The sequence below is a fragment of the Pseudorca crassidens genome, chromosome 17 (assembly GCF_039906515.1).
Source record: "Pseudorca crassidens isolate mPseCra1 chromosome 17, mPseCra1.hap1, whole genome shotgun sequence".
Classification (NCBI taxonomy): Eukaryota; Metazoa; Chordata; class Mammalia; order Artiodactyla; family Delphinidae; genus Pseudorca; species Pseudorca crassidens.
The window spans coordinates 62,713,369-62,732,033 of NC_090312.1; the positions used below are offsets into that span (position 1 = coordinate 62,713,369).

Consider the following 18,665-nt stretch of genomic DNA (forward strand, 5'->3'; position numbering starts at 1 on the left):
ATAAATATTTCTAAAGCAACTTCCTGTATGTCTGCTTGGGTTAGTAGCTTAGTTTCCTTCCTTTGAAATCCAAATTTATAACAACAGTAATTGGTCAAATACAATAAGTAATATGTAAAGAAATACTCACTGGATGCAAAGAGAACTTCACCTGAGTAAAAACTGAAATTGTGATCAGAAAGTTACACAATATAAGAAGATTTTCCAACCACAAAGATGAAAACAAAAAGTATTTTTGGTTCAGAAAACTTAATCTAGGATTTATAATCTCTGAGCCTTGTTATTTGATGCTATAGTTATGTACGTACATATGTGTGAGTGTGTTTGTGTGTGTGTGTGCATGTAGGTATATATAAACACATATACATACACACACATTTGGGTTTGTTCTGCACTCCCTGTTAGAGAATTCAGTCTTTAGGAGAAGGACTATTTTCCTTTTCTTTGTAAGTATCCAACATAGAAGTGTTTAATGTATTGGCTAACTTTTTATAAACATCTAAATAAAATTTAAAAATTATTATAAATGCAGAGTTTCCATTTAAATCATGAGACCTTGCATGGAGCATATTCTTAGTGACTACATGATTCTAAAAATATATCATGATAAAGTCAGTGGAAAATACAACATAGGAATGAATTACCTGCAGTAATTCATTTGGGTTAATCAAGAGCGTCTCGATGGGATGAACTCCCGTAATCACACAGCTGATACGCACATATTCAGACATAACTTCTGTCTCTATGTATACAGTCTTAGGGATTTCTGTATGCCCTCCATTTTTAATACCCTTGGCTTTTCTTATTCAGCTGATTGTGGAAAATTAAAGATTTAGCTTTAAGAAAAAGCTCTTTACAAACAAGGACCAATGGAAAAAAGAAAAAGATGCTATCAAGGCTTAGAAATAGGTAGAGGAAGATACTCATATATTCCCGAGAGGGTTCTGATCTTGGATGAACCAACTTCAAGGACAGGGAGTGAGGCCTTGGGGACAGGGGCAAGCTTCTGGCCCTTACCCTGGGGTGAACCGTGTTTCTGGGCAGGAAATATCTCAGAGGGAGTATCTGGTGCTTTCTAGTTCCGAGGAAAACCATGTAATATGCTTTGGGGCAGGACGCAGAGTCTGAGAGCGAGGACTCACCACTTGGGCACCTCTCTCCACCACAACCCCTGGAGTTACAGTACCTAAGGCTGTGCTTTCTTGACAGCAAGGATAGGCTAAGGCAGGGAGGCTTTTATCAAAATGGGTCCAAGATGGGGGGAGGGCACTAGGGCACTGAAGTTCTTTCAGTGTCTGAGATGTTTGGTTTTAACTAGCCTCAAAGCAACAGTTTTTACTTGAAGTAGCCTGGATCTATGTCTAGAAGACCTACATGTGCAGGTTCAGGCATCATTGTCTCCTGGAACTTCTGATGGAAGTGTGTGTGTGTGTGTGTGTGTGTGTGTGTGTGTGTGTGTGTGTGTGTGTGAAAGTGGAGGGGTTGGGGAGGAGAAGGGAGAGAGAAGAGGAGAGAGAGAAGGCAAGGAAAAGAGAGAGCAGAATTTAAAAACCTATGGAAAAAGTTACCTTTCTTCTTTCCTCTGCAGCCTCCAGTTTCTTCTGGATCTCCTCCAGGGACAGATCTTTCTTCTTGGGAGAAGCTAAAGTTCGTGGGGCTTCTGAGATAGGAGATGGTGGCTTTAAGATCAGCTCAAAAGCCTGGCCGGAGGCACGTTTGTTGATTTGCTTCACTTCCATATCTGAGAGATGAATATTTGAGAAGGTTAAGCACACAGAACACAGGCATGGGTTTACTAAAATACTTTGAATTCTGGCAATTAAAAGTAGCCTTGTTATTCTGGCAAAGATGAGTAAAATGCTGCATAGGATCATTTACTCTACATCGTTTGAACATATAAGACCTCTTTCTTTCGTATAATTATAGATATATTTTAACTGGATAAATATTTACAGTGTGGGGAAATTCAATAATGTCCATAGGGAGTTGAATCATGGTAGACATGCCCAGAAAAAAATAGCCTGAATCGATTTTGAACTAACTTTATTTTCCTTTTGAATAAATATGAGCCTCATATGAAAACCAAGGAGCACAGATTTAGATTTATTTATTGTTTTGGAAATTAGCATAGCTGGAAACATTTTCAGATTACATAATGAGGAAAATAACCAAGTCCTCCAGTTCTCACACCTAATCCTGTGGTTAGAAATCACAGGAGCTGTGTTGGAACCGATGTCCTCCCTGAATGGTTGGAAATACCTGCAGCAGTCAAGGCTCATGTGCAAAGGCATCCTGCTGGTTCCTGGTTTGCCCTTCAGTGTGTCTGTTTATCTGAGTCATCAAGCAGTGTAATGTCCACTCTGGGGAGGACACTGTGATGGGGGTCCCTGTCTTCAAGGTGCTTATAGTCTAATGAAGACAGTAAGACAGGGTACCATGGTAATCTCTTTGCTTCTACTTTGTTGCTACTTAGAATGTCCTTCTTCATCATCCCTCAGCTGTAGACAGGAACCGGGGGAAGAGGCATTGTAGTAGGGGAGGGAGGGGACAACTTCTGCTTATCTAATTTATACACTCTGTACATTTTAAAACTATTTAAACTCAATAGCTGCATAATATGCATAGTAATTAAATGAGCAGAAACCTGAAAATGCATAATATAATTTACAATGTAATAAATTATAATGTAAAATAATAATTTATAATGTAAAATAATATCATTTATAATATAAAATAGAGTGATAGCTAGCACCTGCTAGGATATTAGTGTAATTACACAACTTACAGCTTAGTAAAATATACTGATTTTTAAAAGCTCATTGGACAGCTCTAACTTTTAGATGACTGTTTTTTATTTTGAACCCCAGACTACACCCCTCTCATTTAGGCCCCCCAGTCCTTGTTTTGTCCTCTAAACCCACCCAAAGTCAGGCCAGTCTCTGTTGTGCATCACGATAGTATTTGAAAAGAGTTATGATTTTCCATTTCAAATTTTTTCCCCAGTCTAAAGCAACCTCAGTGTCCTAAAGTGACACGGTTTCTAGATCTTTACTACTGCATCACTCCCTAACCTCACAGAGCTCACTAATTTATTAATGTCCCTTGAAAATTGTGGCAACCAAGCTGGCCAGGTCTCCAGGCTAGTTCTGACTAGAGCAGAGCAGAGAAGAATTATAAATTAGCTTCCATTAACGTTCTTTTAGCAGCCTGGTTAGTGCACTTTCAGTTTGTGGTCACGTAAGACCCCAGGTGAACAGGAACTGACCTTACTTACTTAGATCTGTGAATGCTAACAGATCATATAGACAAAGTCAATTCAGTAAGTATGTTAAAAATGATGTGGCTTTTTTCACAAATGTAAGAATATTTTAAATCTTCCTGAAGGCATCCAAATTTGTACTTATATCTTAAGTACAATTCTATAAAAAGTGTGTAAATTTATGGAAAAGGATTTCAAGAGAACAGAGGCAAATAAAAATCACTTATTTGATGAGGTGATGGGATTTTAAATGGATAGAGTTAGAGACACTGAAATCAGAACTGCCTGTATTTGCATCCAAAGAGTAAGCCCTGCTTACTAGGGTGTGATACTGGGAAGGTTAATTCACTTCTTTAAGCTTTCATTTCCTCATCTGAAAGATGGAGATAAAAGGCACCTTTCTCATAAGACTGTTGTGAAGATTAAAAGATGAAGGATACTTGTCCAAATTAATCAAATTATATACATTAAATATGTGCAGTGATTTGTAAGTTACCTCAATACAGCTGTTAAAAAAACTAAATTGTAAAGGTGTTCCAAAAAAAAGATATAAAGGATACTCAATGTAAAGCACGGGCCATAGCACTTAGTGTTTATAAATGTAAATAATAATAATAATTAATTCTTGTGATAATATTTGTCTACAATAAACACTTCACATTATTACCTAATATAGAAAGAGAAGACAAGGTTAAAGACATTGGGAATTTGAAATTCTCTACCAGTTCTTTTAGGAAGCAGTTCATGAGCTATGTTGAATTGTCTATTTGACTTCTAAGACTCAGCTTATATATAACCTTTGATTTTCGTTTCCCTCTCTCCAGTCCCTAAGAGGGCAGAAACCATCCCTGTCTTCTGTGTCCTACCAGTAAATGCTGCCTTAGCAAATAATCACACTGAGTTCCACTTACTGGTTATTCGTATGCTGTAATTCTCTTCTACTAGGCCATGAGTGCCTTGAAGAAGAGGCCTGAGCTGTATTCATCACTGGAGCCTCAGTGACAACACATGGTGAGATACAGTCTCAGAAGAAACATAGCTGGATTACTAGTCACAGCCACATTTAGCAGATTAAGGATAGGACCAGTGTATTTGTTGACTGAATGAACTTATACGAAGTAGGCGTGGGACCTGCATTCTAAAGAGAGTTTTGATTGGAAACCAAAATCTTTTTGCATGGAAGACATTTCCTTGTGAAACAGTTAATTCATATTTGTGATGCTTGTGTCATGGCAGAATCAGTTTGAAAGAAAAACATCTTTGAGTCCTAGAATATTTTCAAGGTATAGAAGGGGTTAACTGCCATAGATCCTTTCACCTTACCTTTAATGTATTTCCTTATACATGTGGAAAAGAAAATCGTTGTGAGCCAAACAGGTAGCCAGATATGCCTCAGCTTTTTCTACTACATATATAACTGCACCAAACATTTTGATTAAATGGACTGAATTACGTAAAAATGGTATTGTTGATAATGTCAGCTACCATTTTGAATGCTTACAAGAGGCCAGGCTCTATGCTAAACATGAAACCATTTAAACCCACCACACCACTGGGCGGAAGATATTAGAGTTAAATCGGGCTCAAAGAATCTAAGTTACTTGCCCGAGGTCATGCAGATACTGGTAGAACCAGGAAGGTAATCAAATTAAGTCGTATGAATCAGGATAAATCAAACCAAAAGGGTTTTACTGCAAAATAAGGTTCATAGCTAATGCCAGTTCTTTAGGATTTTCTTTTAAAATCCTCTTTATCTGGGGCTTCATAGGTCGGTTTTACTACTGGAACTTATTAGGTTGTTGACAGCACACACAAAATACGGGGATTTTATAAAGACTACACTAAAAAACTGTGATGGTGGTTGATTTTCTCTCCTGAGTTTTCTAACTACAAAGCATTTTCTTGCAAATTGTGATCTCTAATTACAGCTTAGCATATCATGTTATTTGCAAAGAAAAGCCTCGGACATATTGTGGTTGTTGACATGCTGGATGCGATGGCTAATAAGCACTCAGCCATGTTTCTTAAGAGACATTAATGTGCTGTTATTAGCATCAAACTCATACTGTTTTGAGCAAACGGCAATCAATAAGACCCATTAGCTAGACCCGGCAGGTCAATAGTAATATCCACAAAATATTGATTTAATTATAGCAGGAACTTTGAGACAGAAACAAATATATCCAAGCTTTGCCAACTGATCCAGCCAGCAGGGGCATTTCTATTGTAGGCATCTTACCATCGTAAGTATAGATGTTGATGTTGCGAGGTTCCGGGTAGAAGCAAGAGCAGATCAGTGACAGCATGGACAGCTCCTTCATTTTTTCCTTGTAGGCTGAAACAAAAGGCTCAAGATTAGTATCTATCATTTTCTGAATTTCCTCTGAACGTTTCTTTTAACCTGAGTAATAATTGTAGCCTCCTGAAGAATGAATGTTGCCAGGGACACTGCTCTCTTTCACAAAATATAAATGAATGAAAGATGGAAACGGACTCTGGGGTGCATCTTCCTTATTACAGAGGACATAAAACACAAATTGTTGCAGGTTAGATAAGAAGTGAGAGAAAGGGAGCTAGAGAAAGAAAGGAAGGTAGAAGGAAATGAGATCCAGCAGGGTAGGAGGGAGAGACAGGAAGATACAGAGGAAGCAGAAACAGACAAAATGGGCAAAGAGAAAGGTCCATTCCAGTACATTTGCATGCAGGTCTGTTGTATATAAATCAGCTTCAGGAGGTGTCCTTTGCTGGTTGACCCTGAATGGCCACATACCCATTTGGAGAGCCAGAGAACTCACCAGGATAGTTATTAAGCAAATATTGATATATCTTGCAGGGGCCAATGTTGCTTATTTCTCTTCATCCCAAGTGCACTTTTTTTTTATCTCCCTCTTTCCACACACACCAAAAACCTGGACCTGAGATCTGATGAGGATGTCTCTTCCTCTCTGCACACTCAGTTTGGATGCCAAGCAGCTGCTGGAGTTCAGACCTTCCTCCCCCTTCACTCCCCCCACCCCCCCATTTCATTTTCCCCTTTGTCCTTCAAGAGGTCTCCTATCTAGGCAAACTTAGAGGGCCTCTTACCACGTTGGTCATCACCGGGACAAGTGACGACCAGATGGGGATAAAGAGGTGGGATCCTCTCACCTTTGTTGGTTATATAATTAGCAAAATTAATAAATTAAGGAAAATGGAAGAAAAATAATAGAGACAATGTGCACTGACTTGTGAGAAAGTATAAACAAATGGTGATGTCCTAACATATTGAACCTCACAGGGGGCATGTACCTCTTGGCAGGATCTTCTGATCATTATGTAACCCATGGAAGAGGAGTACCTTGGCAAGGCGAGAATCTGCAGAAGATTGTTTGGGCATTATTGCCACGTGCATCTTTGGTTAGCCAGTAGGAAACAGATTCAGTATCTGGATGTTTTAGAGCTACCGAAATTTAGGTTGGGAGGATTCTAAGCGGTCATTTAGTCAACTGTCCACCCATTGTGCCATCAATTTTGCAAATGAAATGGCCCACAGAGGCTGAAGTCATATATGGCCAGTGACAAAGTTGGGATCTCTGGATAAAATGTAGTAAATCAATGTGTCTTAAGATTGCCAAGAGGCTTTCTTCTAGCTCTACTTTCAGAATGAGATTCAATGTGCCAAGAGGGCTAGACATGCTTGCACACCGTTGAACCATACACAAAGACCAATAGTGTCATACTGCATATGGTTCAACCTAATACATCCAGAGCATCTCTCTAAAGGAATCTCCATCCCTATTTAGCTTATTTCCTTAAAATAAGCAACACAATTTGCCTTGTGCCAGAATAGTCCTGCCAACACCCATTCTGAGAGATTTTTACTGGATGCCTTTGGAATTTTAGAAGGCTGAAACCATATTTATTTGTCCTATGTGTCTATAAATAAAATTATGTCACTTATAAAGGTCCAAGCCTATCTTCACATGGATGTTCAGCGTGAATCACAATATCTGTCACATAAAAGCATTTTGTGGTTCAATGCATTTAATTCCATGAACTGATTAAAACCAAAACAGCAAGCCTTTGTAGGCTTGTACCTTTTTCTGGTAAGAGGACACCAAATGGTACCCAAAATATTTTGCAAAATTAAGCACATATTAGAAGCACATGTTAAAGACATCAACTTTATTAGGGAAAGGCAATCCAAAAGCAAAATAAAAGATATTCTGTCTCATAGAAAAGGGAACCTTTCTATACTGTTGGTAGGGATGTAAATTGGTGCAGCCACTATGGAAAACAGTATGGAGTTTCCTTAAAAAAACTGAAATAGAAATACCATATGATCCAGGAATCCCATTACTGGATATCCAGAAAAGATGAAAACTCTAATTTGGAAAGATATATGCATCCCAATGTTCATACTAGCACTATTTACAATAGCCAAGACATGGAAACAACCCAAGTTCCCATCAACCAGTGACTGGTTTAAGAAGATGTAGGGAGTGTATATATATATATATATATAATGGAAAATTACTCAGCCATAAAAAAGAAATACTGCCATTTGCAGCAACCTGGATGGACATAGAGAATATCATACTAAATGAAGTAAGTCAGACAAAGATAAATATTATACGATGTCTCTTATGTGTGGAATCTAAAGAATAATACAAAAGAATCTATATCAGAAATCTAATCTAATCTAAAACAGAAACAGACTCACAGACATAGAAAACAAACTTATGGTTACCAAAGGGGAAAGGGAGGGGGCAGGGATAAATTAGGAGTATGGGATTAACAGATTAAAAACTACTATGCATAAAATAGATAAGCAACAAGGATTTACTGTATAGCACAGGGAACAATATTCAATATCTTGTAATAACCTATAATGGAAAATAATCCGAAAAATATATAAAACAGAATCACTTTTCTGTACATCTGAAACTAACAATATTGTAAATCAACTAGACTTCAATAAAAAAAGATTTTCCATTTTATAGAGAGGTAACAGATTAAAGCTGTAAAAGCAAATGAATTCCTACTGAAGAAAACATTCCTCAACATCTGTCCTCAGTTTCCTGTAAATGAAGTTCACCAATTTTCAGTAAGGTCACTGATCTAATTAAGATTGATAAGGGTGTAAACGTTGTCAGGAACCAACACACTTAGAGCCCATGTGTAATATATAACTGTGACTGATAAAAATGTTTGTTCTTTCCTCTCTTAGGTGGTCTGGGGACAAACCCCAGCTCATCTCCATGGGTGATTTCTTTAACAGCATCCTTACTTTGATTATTTTTTTAAAACATCAGGGCCTGTGACTCTACATGGCACGACTCTATCCAGTAGTAGTCATTGCATAGATTTTCGCTGATATAGTTGCTCTGAATCCTATGGAACCCCGTAAAACCAGTTGCAACCACAGCGCAAGCAAATTCTGATTGTTTCCATGCAGCAAAGGCATACTGTGAAGATGGGTCTCCTTTCCACTTGCTGCAGTTGCCCAAGACTTTCCCCAGATGGCATTACCCTTCCTAATCGTCTCCACTCATCTCCATCCTTCCCAAGATCTGAATCCCAATTCAGATCACCCCTCTTCAGCGTTTCCCTCTCTTCGGGGGTACTCCCACATTCATCCCCTGTTGTCCTTAGTAGGCTATACTACATAATCATGATTATACACTGTTATACTTGATTATATACTGTTTCAGGTCATTCACTACTGGTTTGATGCGTAAGTTTTGTTTACTAAACTAAACTCTTTGAAGGCACATGTTGCATCTTACTCATTTATGAAATAATTTACAGCATAGTTCTGAATGGAACAGAAAGCAGTTGCTTAATAAATAGTTGTTGGCTATTTTGCTCACTGATCTCCCGTTGTGGAGCACAGGCTCCGGACGCGCAGGCTCAGTGGCCATGGCTCACGGGCCCAGCCGCTCCGCGGCATGTGGGATCTTCCCAGACCGGGGCATGAACCCGTGTCCCCTGCATCGGCAGGTGGACTCTCAACCACTGCGCCACCAGGGAAGCCCTGATTTTAAATCAATCTCTCAATTGACAAGTATCAATATTTATGATCACCACCTATGGTCAAGAGTTTCTGTGAGGCATTATGAAATTAAAAAGAGATACAATATGTGTCCTCATTCTTAAGGAGCTTTCAAGTCAGGGAAATGAAGTATATGGATATAAAAAGCAATAGAAACATGCAAAATAGGGTAAGTGTCAAATAGAGGATTTGTACTAGAAATTCAGAAGAACCTCAAAGCCCTGGGGCTGTAGGGAGGGTGGTCAGCAATGGCTTTACAGTTAGAGTTGCCAGATTTAGCAAATAAAAATACCAATACCTAGTTCAGTTTTAATCCAAATATTGCACGGGACATACTGAAAACCATTCCTTGCTTTTGCGAAATTCAAATTTAACTGGGTACCTTGTATTTTATATGGCAACCAGAGCAAATGGACCAGGGTCATAAGACTGAGTAGGGTTGAGGAAAGCAAAGAGAGGAGGTATATTTGTTATTGTTGACATGGAAATGGGTTTGCAAAGAGACCATATGGAAAACTTTTGTGAGTGGAACAGTGAGCTTACATAAGGATGGATGACTCAACTCAGCTTCAGGGAGCATAATTCAATTCCAGGTCTTTGCGAATGGCCTTCTCTGTGTTTCAGGAGACAGCTTTTTCATAGACTACACTACAAAGGGTTTTTTAGAAGCTGTGTCCTGATAGTAAGTCTTCTTTGAGGTCAATTTGGCTCCAAGATTTTGGGTAAGATGTTCTGAAATTTTCCTCATGTAAAAGCGTTGCTGGGACTTAAAAACATTATGTGTACATTAAAACATGGATATATACAAGAATGTTAGAATTTCAAGAATTTTAAATGTGTAAACTTAAAAGAAATTTGAATTTGAGAGTTTAGTTTTGAGTCCACCCTTAGGAATATTTAGGTGAGAAAGTTTGAAAAGCACAGAGTTGGCAATGGGTTGGTTCACTCTAAGTCCTGGCTTGCCTGCATCGTTCTGGTTTAAGCCCATTAGTAACATTAATACCGTCCCCATTCACGGTCGAAACGTTTGGCTATTACGAGTCATCCTAGCAACAGGAAGCCATTGAACGTTTTGAAAGTGGAATTACCTGATAAAAGCTCTTCTTAGACCTATTTGGCCGTTTTATGCAGGAAAGGTCCATCGCTAGGAGACACACTTAAGAAACAGTTGAATAAAGTTCAGCAGGTAATGCAGTGTGGTTTGGGGAAAGGGTAGTGCAGAGGAAAAGGAAAGGGAAGATGCAGGGGACTTTATGAAAGATGAATTGATAGAAAAGAATACCTAAATTTGGAGTCAAGGGTAGATGGAAGAGAGTGAGAGATCCTAATTGATGGGTAGCCAAGGGAAGCTTTCCAGAAAAAGGATTGCTAAAACTCAGTCCAGCTCATCTAGGATGAGCTGGCCTTGCAGAAAATAGACAATGGGTTGAGGTACGGAAATATATATAATTTGAATAAACTTTTTTATTGACAATAAAACAAATCCCAAGCAAACGTGAATGCTATTAGAAACATGTTATTAAGATTTCAGTATTGAAATTTCATACTTTGAATTGACAATCATTTTCTTCATTGGTTTTTGGGAATCAGCATATATTAATCTTTTCACTACACCCAACACCAAGCAGAGCGTGCATGTTTGTAAGGATGTGGGAAGAGATAGGTAATTCCATATAATGTTTTTCATTGTTGCTTGCATTTGCTATTTACTATTAATGTTTACAGGTAAGTGTATTTCTCTAGTAAATTCATTTAAAATTCAACCCACATGATGCGTAATGATTTTATAGCAATATCCACTTAACCTAATGGTGTATGAACGCTGATATTTTTTCCATTCTTCTAAATGGCTACAATGAACTATGAATAATGGCAACAGCTGCGATTTGTTGAGAACAAACAATGCACCAGGCATGGTGCTAGCTGGTTGCATGTATTTTCTCATTTAATCATCTCAACAATATGATGAGAGGTACTATAATTAGTCCAGATTTACAGATGGAATTAAAAGACTCAGAGAGGTGGTGTAGCTTGCCCGATGTGCAGTAGATGATAAAGTGTGGAGTTTAGTTTGAATGTAGGTCTGCCTGACTCTAAACGCTTTGCTGCTAATGTTATTCACTTCCGCAAGAATTTGCTCAGGTGTATTACACTTAACTTCACCATCTACATATTGTCTCTAACTAGAAAATAATGCATATTATTACTGATTTTTAAAATGACAAGTTCAAGACTTTTTTCTTTCCCATTTTTTCTTTGGCATTTGTTGTTTAACTTTATTGACTGCATGGCTATAGGTAAGTATAGGGGTTTATAGAACGAAAATGTAACTTTTCTTTTACGTGTGGATTTTACTTGGTACAGAGATGGCTAGAAAACACAGGAACAGTTTCTCAAAGCGAACTTTGAGTATATGTATATTTTATTATATGAGTAAATATATCCTTACACACTCATATTCCAGCTAATGAGGTAAAAAGAGAAAGTGGTAATTATCTAGGCATTTTAGGAAAAAAATACTTTTGCATCAGTTATTTGGATTATTATTTTAAGGATGATATATTTTGGCAGGCAATCACCTAAATTTTCTCAATTTTTTTTTTGGCTTTTTCCTCTGTGTGTGTGTGTGTGTGTGTGTGTGTGTCTGTGAATCTGGAGATTGTGCTTCTCCCTCGAGGAACAAAGAGTGGTTGAGGAGAACAATACAATCCGTACTAGAGACTTAATTATCAGATTAGATTTTGGCATAGATTAAAATAGCAGAGATTTTGTTTACTTAGTAAAATATGAAATAGACACACACACATATATATGTATATACATATAAAATTATTTCTCCCATTCTTCTAAATATATATCACAAGCTCTAAGCCCTTTGCTCAAAATTTCAAATACATCTTAATTTTATACACTTTGTGTTTCAACAAGACAATAATCTATATTATTCATGACAATATACTCCATTACTTTTGAAAGGCTTGAATAATTAAAATTAAGTGTTTTAAAAATGTTCAATGTTTTTTTCACCTGGCTTGTGTGGGAACGACCATCAATATGAGTTCTCATACTTACTTGGTTGTTTTTTGATTTAGAATCAGTAGTATCACAAAAATGTCTTCCATTTATTCATTCTGGGCAAAATTTTATTTGACTCAGTTTTGGCTAATGCAGAGTATAAAAAAGAAATAATATGCATTAGACTTCCTGTTAACATGTGAAAGACAGTTAAGGAATGCTCTGAAAATGTCATTAATATACTACTTTGGAAGAAAATATCTCATAATCTCTGGATGCGCTACTGGTCTGTGTTCCCATATAGCCGTGCTAACCATAAGAACAGAGTCATTCAAGGCACTCGTTGCCTGACCGTGGATTTGTGTTTTGGGGGCTCTGATGAGGGATGCTCAGGGTCTGTTAGCACATTGATTTTCCTCCTTTCCTTTCTCATGTTTTACCTGCAATCATTGATCATTTTAGTCCAGTAGCGGGTGGGGGTGGGGTTTCTTGGCAAGTCCTAAGTTACTCAGTTTGGAGTCAACCTAAATTTCTTCTTTTGAAAGGTCTCTGGCAAGAAAGTAAAGGACAAAGTTAGATGATATACAGAATGCAGGATATAAGTTCCTTGCAATGATTTTACAGCAAGTAGATTTGCATTGGTTTCTAAGAGATTTCATTGACAACATTTTTTTATTTGAAGCTTTCCAATTTATATAAGCAGTGAATTAAAAGCACCTCTTTTGGGCTTCCCTGGTGGCGCAGTGGTTGAGAGTCCGCCTGCCGATGCAGGGGACACGGGCTCGTGCCCCGGTCCGGGAAGATCCCACATGCCGCAGAGCGGCTGGGCCCCGTGAGCCATGGCCGCTGAGCCTGCGCGTCCGGAGCCTGTGCTCCGCAACGGGAGGGGCCAAAACAGTGAGAGGCCCGCGTACCGCAAAAAGAAAAAAGAAAGAAAGAAAAAAAAAGCAGCACCTCTTTCTTTGGGAAAAAACGCTGTCATTTCCAGGTAGGGGCATCTTTAGGATCTGGCAAGCTGGGGGCGATAGTTGTGGACATTCCTGGCAGTCCTCGTTGCTGTTGCCAGGGTTTAAATGATAGATAATGGGAGGAACAGGGTACTCTGCTAATTGATTCTAAAAAGACTCAAGACTTACACCCACAGTCATTAAACACTGAACTCACACTCTACCACTGATCTCCTAGATCTGACTTCTCTCTGTGCCTCCTATTATGTGTCTTTAAATAGATGGGAATCCGTTACCTATAAGCTCTTTTTTTGATGCCTTCTTTATCCATGTCATAAATTAAGCTCCCGCAGCTCATCTTAACTTGCTTTTGGCCGTATTGTGTTATTGTGTGTGTGTGTGTATGTGTATTGTGTTTGGTAGTCTGATTGCTTTGAGGTCCTAGAGCCTGAGGTCAGATTATCTTCTAAAAGTCAAATCTATCATCCCGTTTAGAAATACTTTCAGGAGTTCCGTCACTGTGATTTTCTTCTTGAAAGATGAAATAGACTAAAATGATTCTATTTAAAACATTTGCATACTATACTGGCTTCAATTTGGACCCTAAAAAAACCTTAGCTTGATGAATATGTAATTGAGAATTCAACATTTACATGAAAAAGAAATCTCTAATTTTTCAAGATCTATTTTAACATCCCAGAAGATCACTGATATGAAGTAATGTTCTAGATATTTCTGCCATGATGATGTAATGCTAATCCAAATAAATATGGATTCGGTTTGTATTTATTCCACTCACATCTCCCCACAAGGATTATGATCTCCTAAGCTATAATAACCAGGGAGGTTCTGAAAGATTAATATTTTCATCAGCCAGAGCAGCATACTTTTTCTGTAGGAATAGATATCAAATCAAATAAAGGAACATTTAAGAAGGTCAAAGCTGTACAACCCATCATTGGATTTTACAGAAACATATGAGGCTCTTAAATTTCAATTCCATTGATTCTTGGAAAAACAATGGTGACAAGGAAAAGAAATTGGGTGACATGAATCAGTCCTTGTGATCAAAATTGTAATAAAAGCAGTAAATTGTATCAATTTGGGACCTCACCTTACTCTTGATTCCAGGCCAAGCACCTGTTGAGTTTAATGAGAATTCCGCTGTGTCATGCAGGGTCTTGTTCTTTTATCTTTCCCCTGGTAAAGAAATTCTTGTAGTTCTACATGGAGACCAAACTGTGGCTTGGTCTACGCTGTGGTTTCCAGGGGTAATGGGAGCACTTTATTCTGTCTGCAATTCAAGATTTTATCAGCAAGCCTAATTCTGGGTACCGAGGGATGTCTTTTTCTTAAGTCACCAGTAGTCACAAGCCTAGGAGGATAGCTAAATTGGTTGGGACTTAAATGAGACAAAGCCAGAGTGAAAGAACAGAGAGACCATGCATCTGGCTGAGTGGAGTTCTCGTAGAGGAGTGACTCTTTTCTCCCCTTCCCTTCAGTCTCCTGATGGGGAGGCAACCTCCATTTGAGGGCTGCCATGATGTTCTCTGAATTGTGTCTCCACAATGGCTGAATGTGACACCCAAGTGATTTAAATAAATCTCTTCCCATTATTTCTTAATTTTTTGGTTGAAGAGTAAAAAAATATTTTGCATCCATTCTTAATTCAGCAAAACATACTTCTTATGCAGACTGACTATTGCATTTGTGGTATAAATTCTAGAATCAAAAATGTTTTGGTCATCGATGATGAGGATGTTGGCTTCCTTTTTCACTTTGTTGTAACATGTAGCCTTTCTCTAGAAAATAAGCCCTGGCTTCTCCTTCACATGGATTTTAGAATTAAGTCTGACTATGATTCATGTTTTTGTGTTGCATAAGGAAGTATAAAACTACATATATGGTGAATTCCTTATTATGTTCTCAGTGAAAGCAGGAACTTCCAGAAATGAAAAATGCAAGACTTTTATTACAAGCGCAAAACAAAAAACCTGTAATATAAGATTCACATGACTTTATCTCACTTAATAGGTCAGTTGAATTTCCCCATGAATTAACCAGTGGTTTAGATGCTGAGAAGACAAACAATGATTTCAAAGAGAAGCCTCTCTATGATTACAAGATGGGGTTGCCTGTATTCAGATAATGGAATATGCTAATTAATACAGAACACTGAGAAGAAACACAGTCCGATTAAGCGGGGACTCTGCAGTAATTTGTGTGATAAGCCTTATCAGTTATATCCTGATTTAATTCCTCTACCAATCTGAAAATTTGCCAAAAGTCGAAAGCATAGTTCTTGAAGTTTGCCCATAAACCTCAACTCCCTTGGAACGGTGTAAAGTTTCTACACATTTAAAGAGTCCCACGCTGTTGTTTTAGTTCTAAGTGCGTCTTACAAAACCCTTACTACTTGTAATAGTTACTAGCATCAACTGCGAATAAAAGAAGTATTTAACTTGCTGTTATTGCCAAATAATACTTATTAAGTTTCCATTGAATAGAATCCTTATCTGGGTAGTATACAAATTGTCCTTAGAGCAGTTTTTCTAAATTCTTTCTTAGGAAATGAATGGCATATAATGATTAATAGACAATATTTCAGGAAAAGGCCACAAAAGCCTCATGTAAGAGCCAGCATTTTGCTTGCTTCCCAAAACCTAAGAATTCTAGAGTCTTAAATGAAACTTTGTAAAATGCAACAGAATGTAACATTTACTCAATAGTGCTCTAAAAGTTGGATTTTTAAATCATATTTATTAGAGTTTGGTTTTAGTCATCCATTCAAAACCTGTGTATTAAAAGCTTAGGTAACTGGCTTAGTGAACAAAAACTGAGCAGTCAGGTAAATTTTTTCCCCTGAATGAAAACAAGTCTTGTGACCTTGTTAGTCACACTTAAGTAATGTGTCCTGCAGTCACTTTGTGTCAAAGAGAATAGAATGAACAAATATATATTTAAAAATATAGGAAATGTAAATATTGTCAAGGTTTAGAATTGCCACTGATATTTAAAAATTTGAGCGATACCATTGATTGAGTATCTCTGCAAGTATGTGAGAGTACTGGAGCCTTTGAGATGAATGTGAAACCTCTTAATATTACGGCTTCCACTGTGTAATTATCTTCAGCGTCCATTCTTGAGGCAGGTAAATAGTGTGGAAGAAATCCTCAGGTTAATGTAGATATGCCATGAAAACTGCTTTTTTGTTTTGGAAATCAAATGCTACTTCTTCAAGCTTTGCCATGTAAAGACTCATTTTCTGAAATAGGATTCATCCCATCATATACTAGAACCTGAATTCGTATAATTTTCTGCCAGGAATGAAAAGCAGTGTAAAAAGAAAGTAAGAAAAACGTCGGGAGCTTCTGAATTCCACAGTCCCTTTTGTGTCATCACTGTTACAAACAAGATTAAAATATAAAAGACAACTTGGTCCAATAAAAGTATTTCTAAATTTTCTTTCTTTCACATGCATTGTTTCTTCTGGAAATAAAAGCTCTTCTAAGAAACGGTAATTTTCAGTGATGCAAAAGTTTTGTATGCTCATGCTATGATAAATGTAGTTTTGTTAAGTTATTGTTCTTTGCATGCCAAAGTATCACTTTGCCTTTTTTGTAATAAAGTAAATGGCTACAGAAAGGATAAAGAGATTGAAATTTGGGTTTTGATTTATTTGAAATAAGCAATACACATCACAAAAAAACCCAGAAAGATTAAAAAAATAACTGTATGTTCTCTTACAGGTGGATTTCATAATACGCTTAACCTATAAGATACAAATAAAAATACCTGAGTGATCAGGAGGGTTTGTTCATACTTTGAGGAAATATATTATGAGGTTTTTAGTTTGTTTTGGTTATGCATTTTGTTTCCGTACTTTAGTGAAATCTGGTTGACCTGGATTGGTGAGCAGTTTCTCAAAGAGTTACTTTAAGGTCATCAATATAAATATGTTTAGATTATTAATAAGTCTGCATTTTGTCTAATGTAATTGGAATCACTAGCCTTAGCTCTGTAGAACTGGAAGGAACAGCAGAAATAATCTAAATAATCTAATGATAGTCTCATTTTATACATGAAGAAATCAAACTTTATAACCTTAGTTTTTTAAAGGTCTTCCCCCACTTTGGGGATGGTAGATGGTGTGGTGGTGGTGATGACAGGGACAGAGGGAAAACAGCAATGGGAGAAAGGTGTAATGAGTGGAAGTGATGAAAGGCTTTTAAAAAAATCATCTTTCTTTGATATTTGACTCTTTCTCCTGCTTCTAAATCTGGTTGTGCATTTTTGATGTGGGGTGATACAAAGCAATTTATTTGCATTGTGGCAGTTTTTTTTTTTTCCTTTCCTAAAACCTAAGCATCATTGATCTCCTCTTCCAGAGCACTTGGAACAGCCTTTCGGAGGGCTTCACACACTTTCATCCTTCTTGGGAAGCAAATTCATCTGCATGTGAAGACCAGTGCCTCACGTATACATACAAAATTCTTGGAATGCACCCAGAATGGTGGTACTTGCTGCTTCTGCTGACCAAGGCAATATATACGTACCATGTATTACTTGTAGAATTCCTCCATTTACAAAATTTTCATGAAGAATGGCATTTCTCTTTTACTTTACAAAATTATGTAATGTGTTGCGATTAAACTACGCTCTTGGATAGTAGCTCAAGCCTTAATTAACCCCATGTTTCAGGTGGGAAAATAAGTATTAGATGGTGACTAGATTATATGACCTTTGAGGTCTTCTCAAAACTTAAGATTTTTCTGTTAAGAACTTGAGCAAGTCATTTAATTTTTCTGGACCCTTTTTTCATTGAGAGTTGGTATTTCCAAGCTCTGGAATTCTATGATTTTAAAAATTTAGCAAATATTGTCTATAAATGAATTAACTTCCTCATTACATGCAGATTCATTTTTTTGTGTTTTCTGCACTAAGGGCTTTCTTTACTTACCTTCTTTTAAACAAATTATTTTAAGGCATTGCATTTTTAAAGAAAAGGAAAACTTACTCTTCATATTTCTGCTTTGTAAATTGTTTCCTCTTTCCAAATCTTGGTATTTCACAATAAATATTTACATGATAGACACAAAATGTTATATATAATGTGATTCATAAAGCAACTCATCATTTGAATTTCAAATTGTCAAACTATTTGAGCAAACTTAGCTTTTTCCCATACTACAAGGAAGATCTATTTTAAATATATATAAAAAAATATATTTTATGATTAGGCAGAATAGGTGATTCATAAAATATGAGCTTTCTGGATGCCATCTGGAGCCCCGTTTGAATTCATGATACTCATTCCTAAGATATGAGAAAGATTACATGTTGGTATAACAGGTTGAGTGAGATCAGAATAACCTATGCTTCTTATTTTCTTTGTGGCAGCAAGTACTAC

At 37.2% G+C, this 18,665-nt stretch overlaps 1 protein-coding gene across 1 annotated transcript in view; it reads right to left on the reverse strand.

Annotated features, from left to right (window-relative positions):
- Positions 1 to 18,665, reverse strand: part of STMN2 (stathmin 2) — a 52,390-nt gene that overhangs the window by 19,163 nt on the left and 14,562 nt on the right. The window contains exons 2-3 of the mRNA XM_067712009.1: positions 5,499 to 5,594; positions 1,569 to 1,741 (exon numbers count right to left, since the gene is read on the reverse strand). Coding sequence (XP_067568110.1) covers positions 1,569 to 1,741; positions 5,499 to 5,594 — 269 coding nt within the window. The remainder of the gene's footprint in view (positions 1 to 1,568; positions 1,742 to 5,498; positions 5,595 to 18,665) is intronic.